Source organism: Littorina saxatilis, unplaced genomic scaffold (genome assembly GCF_037325665.1).
Source record: "Littorina saxatilis isolate snail1 unplaced genomic scaffold, US_GU_Lsax_2.0 scaffold_3233, whole genome shotgun sequence".
NCBI lineage: Eukaryota > Metazoa > Mollusca > Gastropoda > Littorinimorpha > Littorinidae > Littorina > Littorina saxatilis.
The window spans coordinates 972-9,000 of record NW_027127568.1 but is presented as its reverse complement, the minus strand read 5'-3'; the positions used below and the strand labels follow the sequence as shown (position 1 = coordinate 9,000).

The 8,029-nt window shown below is 46.6% G+C and overlaps 1 protein-coding gene across 1 annotated transcript; it reads left to right on the top strand.

The window, feature by feature from the left end:
* Positions 1-3,953: 3,953 nt before the first annotated feature.
* Positions 3,954-6,990, top strand: LOC138955994 (uncharacterized; the record flags this gene model as incomplete). The annotated part of the gene is made up of 2 exons (XM_070327474.1): positions 3,954-4,094; positions 5,136-6,990. Coding segments are annotated over exons 1-2 (1,996 nt in total), but the record flags the coding sequence as incomplete, so codon positions are not given.
* Positions 6,991-8,029: the final 1,039 nt, after the last annotated feature.

Genomic DNA, 8,029 nt, shown 5'->3' with positions numbered 1-8,029 from the left:
TGCCCCTCTCTCTCTCTTCCTCCCTCCCTGCCCCTCTCTCTCTCTTTCTCTCTCTCTTTCTCTCTCTCTCTCTTCCTCCCTCCGTTCCCCTCTCTCTCTCTTCCTCCCTCCCTGCCCCTCTCTCTCTATTCCGTTCTCTTTCTCTCTCTTCCTTTCTCTCTCTCTATTTATCTGTCTCTCTTCCTCTGTCTCTCAATCTGTCAGTCTGTCTGTCTGTCTGTCTGTCTGTCTGTCTGTCTGTCTCTTTCTCCCTCTCCCTCTCTCCTATCACGGCTTCCTCCCTCTCTCTGTCTCTCAAAAAAATCATATATCGCACATAATGCAACTAAACATGTGCTGAATGGTTCATCAATTCATTTAAAATGTATGTGGATGTGAAAGAAAGTTATAATAATATGCAGATCTAAATTAAGTTATGTTAAAAATTGACACTTTTTATCATTGAAAATTATACTTAGAATGCAGTATGACAATTTATTTTTAAATTTGTATCTGTATATACAGTTATAATGTATTAAGTTTGATGTGATAGTTCTTTGATTATATTGTTTTCTGTTCTTGTTGACCCTATAATTATTATTAGGGCGAGGGCTGGATGTAAAAAAGCAATATTCTTGCTTATCTATTACCCTCGATAATAAAGATTTTGTCTTGTCTTGTCTTGTCTTGTCTCTGTCTCTCTGTCTCTCTCTGTCTCTGTCTGTCTGTCTGTCTGTCTGTCTGTCTGTCTGTCTGTATGTTTGTCTGTCTGTCTCTCTCTCTCTCTCTCTCTCTCTCTCTCTCTCTCTCTCTCTCTCTCCCTCTCTGATGTGCTACTTTGTGTGTTGTTTGGTGAATGAGTGCCCGGGCCGTGCATGCCTGTGTGTACGTATGTGCGTGTCTGCTTGCCTGCATACATGCGTATTTGCGCGGTGTTCTTGTGTGTGTTTGTGTGTCTGTCTGTGCGTCACTTGAAGTATGGGTGTTGCGTTACTCTAATGATCGCGTGCGTACCTGCGTTTGTGTATGTGACCTGTCCCGAGCAGGCGTTGGCGTGTGTACTGACGAATGTCTGCGCTGACGTGCATGACCGTCGTAACCTATACTGCAACACCATATGCACTCTAGCAGCATTGTTTTATTTGTTTTACGTCTAAGCCAGGAACGTAAATAACATAAAATGATGGCAGGTCAAGCTGGGTTGGCAGTTTGTCTGTTACATCCGTTATGGTGATTATTTGGACAGCGGGAGGCAGGTTGCTTTCTGGAAGGTAGCAATGTTTGAACATGGCAAGGTTTTTTTAGGTTTTTTTTAGACAGACAGCCTAACAGACCCAAGGATAGTCTACATGCAGACACCGACACGGACAGGCAGACAGACAGACAGACCGACTCACGTACGTACGCACGTACGTACGCACTCACGCACACACACACACACACACACACACACACACACACACACATGATCGAGATGGAGAATGTTCCCCTTTTGTTCAATCGTACTTGTAAAGAACTGCGTCTCATTCACAATTATGCCCCGAGGCGAAAAAAGCACACGTTGTGATAGTGGCAGAAACACAAGTAAACCCCTCTGTGAATGCCCCTGCTAAGGAGCCTTCTGTGTATCTAGATTCTTTTTGTTTTGCTTGTGTTTTTTAGTCATGTTTCTAGCTTGACTCGCATGCGACTTTCCGTGGTGGTGGTTTCCCCTTTTTCTGATCTCCTTCTCACCTTTTTTCTTTCACTTTTCTCACTTTTGTCCCTAATTGTTCCCATTTTGCAACCACCTCTGTAGGTTCGCGTGCGGGTCTAGCTCGCTCTTTATCTTTTATTTTTCTTTATTAAGTATGAGCGTCCTGGTACGAACTTTGTTTTGTTATAATGACGTTAAATATTGTAACGAACTAATTTATAAACAAGGTAGTGTGGCCGGCGTTTTTCTGATTTTAATTTCATGTGCCTGTATGGCTCACGCTGGACAGCCTATGGAGTTTTTCCCCGGAGAGCACGGGACGCATGTTTTGCAACAGTAATATTGTAGTAACGCGCAGTATTTTTAGTTCACCTCTGTGGTGGATAGCCTGTATTCGTCGTCACTTACTGGGAAGCCGTTCACGGAACAAGATGTTTTAGGATAGATAGATTTTTTTGCTCTGTTCCGGGGCCCAGTGTTTTCTGCCAGCCTCCAGTTTTGTTTTTAAGTTATTTTGTAGTTCAGGTTCAGTTGCTCGCCTTGAGTCTGTTTTTAGATTATTGATGCTGTCAAAGGCGAGTATCCATTTCTGACTATGTTTCTTTATTTACCGAATTCGTGTAATTTTCGTTTCGAATCTTTGTTTGTTATGACTTTCTGTCCGTTTCTTTGTCTTCTGTCCGTTTCTGTGTCTTCTGTCCGTTTCTTTGTTTTCTTTCCGTTTCTGTGCCCTACGTTTATTCTATGTAGGGTTTTTCTAACATATTTTGTCTTGGTGATTTTTTATTGATTTGCCGCCATCTTGTTTCGGCCGCCATTTTGTCGTCCATCTTTGATGTTTATGTTTTTAGGACACCTTTGATGTTTAGTTTGATGTTTCGAATTCTAAGTTTAGTTTTTTCTTTTCTATCAGTTTCCACCGCTCCGCGCTTCTCGCACCACGCTCCGCGCTTCTCGCACCACGCTCCGCGCTTCTCGCACCACGCTCCGCGCTTCTCGCTCCATGCTCCACGCTTCACACTCTACTGTTCTGCACTCTCACTCAAGCTAGTCTTTTCTACTTCACATTTTAGCTTTAATTCACTTTCTAAACTTAGATTAGTTTTTCCGCCACGCTCCGATATAGGTTACCTAAGCCTCTCCATAGATTTATGTTTAGCCTTTTATATATTGATATTATGAGCTGATTCCGAATTACCATGACATCGACAAGTATTCAATAAACTTTAATTAATTTTCCAATTCTAGTGTTCGTTTTGTTTTGTGAGCGCGTCGGTTCTTTATAGCACCAAAATTACATCCTCCAGAATTTATATAAGCCATCACAGAATCTTACAGCTACTCAAGGGCAAGCACAGTGGAAACTTTGATATTTTTTGGAACATTTTGGATTGTTTTCGACAAAGAACTTTATGAACTTTTGTAGGCCTGTGATTAGGGCCACTGACTTTTGAACTTCTTATCCTTACGAATCTTGTGAAGAGATCATGAACCTTTTGTCTTAAAGGAACTGTGTTTCGTATCTAGCGAACAATATTTTAATTTATTTTTGTCGGGCCCAGAGCAGAGCAACTTAGGCATTATTTTAGGTTTGTTGACCATAGCATTGCACACTTCGTACTTCGTATTTTCTTCCCCTCTAGTGAGTGACCCGAGGTGTGCCGTTTTGAATTTTGTTTCTCTATATTTCGCAAGTCTTTGTTAACCTCTACGTTTTCACTTGACTTAAAGTATGGATGAGAAATTACCTTCTCATGAGAGTGCCGAGCTATCCCCTTACACTTTGAAGTTAGAAAGGGATGAACATTTTGCTTCGGACACTGATAGTCGTAAGAATGAAGGCGACCATGATGGCGCTCAGGGCGAGCCTCTAGCTGGACCCTCTCAGACCCAAGACACTTTGAATTCAGATAACATTCCTCCTCAAGCTGAACTTTCTCCCACACAGGAAGATTTAGGAACTGAGCCCTCCCAACAGGCTGCAAGTGCAGAGCATCTCGCTCAACGAAGTAGAGAAGAAAGAGGCCCCGCCATTGTTAGGGCTAGACTTAATGCTGAGGTTAGAGAACTGTCAGACAAGTACTGGGCCATGAGCCGAGCTCATAAGATTATGATCAGCGAGTTGTGCACAGCCTTTAGGGAAACACCAGACCAAAGGAGAGACCTTAAAGCTCAAAAAATAGGCCTCTGTGAGCGCCTAAACAAGCTGAATGTAGCGAACTCGAGGCTTTGTCAAGTGGCTGAAAGTGATGTAGCTATAGAAGAGGATTTGAGCGATATGCACATGCAAACGGAGACGCTCAAAGAACAATATCGCAGTCTCTTTCCCAAGTTAGACCCGTACGCCTCCAGCTCGGACTTGACTTCCACAGTCGCTTCTGGAGGTGCTAGAGAGGTTTCTCTAGATGCTTCTTTGGCGGTTAGTGCAGCGAGATTTAGGTCCCAGCAAATGGTCGCAGATGAAAGGGCCAGACAAGAAGAGACTCTTTTGCTTTTAGAAGAGAAGGCTTCTAGGACCATGGCTCTCGCTGCTGAGAAGAAGGCAGAGATGGAAAGAGAGTTGGAAAGAAGAGAGATGGAAAGAGAGTGTGCTCGTTTAGAGAGAGAAGCTCAAGATGAAAGGTTAGCTTTGAAGAAAAAAGAAAAGGAAGTTAAGGCTGCACTAGAGAGGGTGGAGAGAGAAGGCAAGATGCAAGAAGAGCATGACGTTTTTAAGATCCTTAAAACTGACATAGAAGACCAGCAAAGGGCTAGAGAAAGATTCATGCCCCAACTACCTCGTGACAGCCCCATTGATAGGTACCTAGGTACTCACAACCCCCTGCATGTAGGTACACACTCAGAGAGCATAGGAGATGTGGCGGTAGGGTATGATAGGCACACACAGCACACACAAGATACATATAAGCCTGCGACAGCCGACACCTACGCCCGCCCGCGTCACCAGCCGGCAGCCAACACCCTCGTCTCTGGGCAACATCAGCCTGCGGCAGCCAAGCCTGGACTCCCGCCACTTCAGCAGCCCACGGAGGTCAGGGCTTATGCCCCTTCGCATCTCCAGTCGGCCGCCGAGGATATCCGCGACACTCTTCGAGGCATCTCCAGGACCCTTGCCCAACCTGTCTCCGCTTTTCACCCACTTCCAGCAGCGGTCACAGCCACGGCTCCTACCACTACGACGATGACTACAGCCACCACGATGACGACAAGAGTCGGAGGCCAATTCGCGACCTCCTTTCGGCCTCAGTTTGTCAAAGCTGAGATTCCAAGCCACGAAGATCGTCCTCGCCAGATCTACGCGCCTTCCCGTTTCCCTCACAAATCCCTCAATCCATCAGCGAGACCTTTTCCCGGGCCTTTCCCTGGTCCTTTTCCTGCCATGACCTCCCGAGAGTCTCCGACCTATGTGCCAAGCTTTGCATATGGGCCTTCTGTCATGCATCCTCCCATGCAAACACAGCAATATGACCACGCTGCAAGCTTTGCTCCTGACACTGACTACACACAGCATGGTTTTCAAGAGGCTCCGGTCACGAGCCCTTCAGACGTCTACTACGGGCAAGATGCATACCTTCCTCAGATGCAAGGCCAGCCAGCGCTCTCCGAGGGTTCTGCCCTAGCTCGTACTCTAGCTGAGGCTCTCCTGATCAACAGGTTACCGACGCAGGAGCCCACTACGTTTTCAGGAGATCCTTTGACGTACCCTCTCTGGAGGTCCTCATTCACTCTTTTGATTGAGCGGCAGGGCGTTTCTGCAGAGGAAAAGCTCCTCTACTTGGAGAAGTACTTGGACGGTCCGGCGAAGGATGCGGTCAAGGGACTCTTTCTGATCAGGGATGCCCAGGCCTATCAGCAGGCCCTTCAGACGCTGGAGGAAAGGTTCGGCAGTTCTTTCGTCGTTGCCAGAGCCTTCCGAGAGAAACTAGATGCATGGCCGGTAATCAAACCCAAAGATGGACAAGCCCTCCGCGCCTTCTCGGACTTTCTTGGACAATGCCTTGTGGCGAGCCGAGTGATAGGCCAGCTACAGAATCTGGAAGACCAAGCCTATCACAAGACACTCATGAGCAAGCTTCCAGATTGGTTGGTGAGAAACTGGGTGCGGAAAGTAAACAAGACCAAGAACGAGAAGAAACGCTACCCTACCTTTGAGGAGTTGTCAGCTTTCATCAAGACAGAGGCAGACATCCTTTGCGAGCCCCTTTTCTCCTCCAGCAAATCTGCCGCCTCTTCCACCTCACAGACCGCCAGTTCAGCAGTCCCCAAGAAAACATCGTACAGTACGGATTGTTCTACTACATCTGCATGTCAAGAGTGTGACAGATGTCAGCACCACGCTAAAACTGTCCTGAGTACGAACTGCGACGAAGTCTGTCCCTTTTGTACCGTTCGTTTTCCGACCAGCTCTTCTTCTCATCCTCTACTCAGATGCCAGAGGTTCGATGAGATTCCCGTTGAGGACAGGAAACACTTCATGTACGAAGCGTCCTTGTGCTTCTCCTGTGCCAGAAAGACTGACCATAGAAGTGTAGACTGCACTACCAGGGCGATATGCGACAAGTGCCAAGGCCCACATCTCACTATGCTGCATGGAGCGCCTAGCTACAGGAAGAAGATTCCCAATCAGCAACGGAATGCCCGGGGACCGCCAGATTCTTCAAGGTTTGTCTGTATCAGTCAAGATGCCCGTGTTTCTGCCTCTGGATCAGCATTCGCGACGACCAACAAGTCAGACAGACCAGTCAGAGCTACCATGATTGTTCCGGTCAGAGTTTCGACGAAAGAGAATCCCACGGTAGAGCATACGACATACGCGCTGCTTGACACCATGTCTTGCATCTCCTTCGTTACTGAATCTTTGAGTGACAAGCTGAACACTCATTCTGAGCCAGCGTCATTGAGGCTGAACACTATGACTTCTCAGAACACTCATATTGAATGTCAGAGAGTGACCGGATTGTGTGTCAAGGCCCTCAACTCCAATGTTTCCCACAACCTGAAAACGCTCTACACGACGGACCATCTCACCAATGACACTGAGAACATACCAACATCAGAGACTGCTCGTAACATCAAGCATTTGAGTCACATTGCCAGCGAGATTCCCCCGTTGCTCGAAGGCTGCACTCCCGGGTTGTTGATTGGCTACGATCATGCAGAGCTATTCATGCCAGAGAGAGTCATCAAGGGAGACCCATACGCCGTTCTCACACCGTTGGGTTGGACGATACTGGGACAAGTGTCGCCAAAACAGTCTGTCCATGACGTGATGCACGTGTCTCTAACAGAACAGTATTGTCCCAGCGAGTACGAAGGTGAATCAGTCGCTTCCGTATATCGCACGACACTCGCCGAACCCAGAATCTCCGACCCCCTCCATGTCATGGAAAGGACGAAGAAGACCAGTACGAAGAAGACCACAACGAAGAAGACCACGACGAAGAAGACCAGTACGAAGAAGACCACAACGAAGAAGACCACGACGAAGAAGACCAGTACCAGAAGACCAGTACGAAGAAGACCACAACGAAGAAGACCACAACGAAGAAGAAAGTGGCTTCTTCCCCAACGTAACGTTGCTGTCGGAGATGTCGTCGTGCTACGTGACGAAGCCGTATGCAGAGCAGATTGGCCTCTTGGACTCGTGACGGAGGTTCGCCCCAGCGACGATGGACTCGTGCGAACCTGCAAGCTCAAGACTGTCAAGGTCACCTCGAAGACGAGCCATTCCACTTTCTACTACTGGCGCCCCATCTCTAAGCTGACCGTGCTGGTGAAGGCAGACCCGGACACTCAATGACTTTCCCAGTGATCTTTACTGTTTTCGACAGACCGTTTGTGCATGTTTTGGTCTGACGTAATCCGTTCGCCTTTTTGACAGGTGGCGCTGTTTTGATTTGGGGAGAAAGTTTCGTCTTAATGCAAATATTTTTTGTGACTTTGTGGTTTCTCTCCATTTGTATATATGTTTTTGGTTCCGCATTTTGGAACGAAAGCTCTTGACAGAGGCAAGCGCTTAATGAATCGGTTTGTTTAGTCCTTCCCGCGTGCGGATGCCTGTGCTTATGATTAAGAAGACGGAAGATGTTTTTCATTTGTATTCTTCTGTAGGTTGCGACTACAGTCTTTTATACTGAGTTGCGGTTTATGTAAAGGTGTAAGAATAATGTTGACACGGTATGTTGACAGTGACGGACCGACGAAATATGATGTTACATTTGTTGAAAGAACACGTGTGATTTTTTAGATTGAGACTCATTGAGAGTGCGTTTCGAACAGCTACGTTTTGGATAATGCCAAAAGGATTCTGTAATGTTTCGGATTTTGTTTTTGAACCACGTATGTATTCGATGA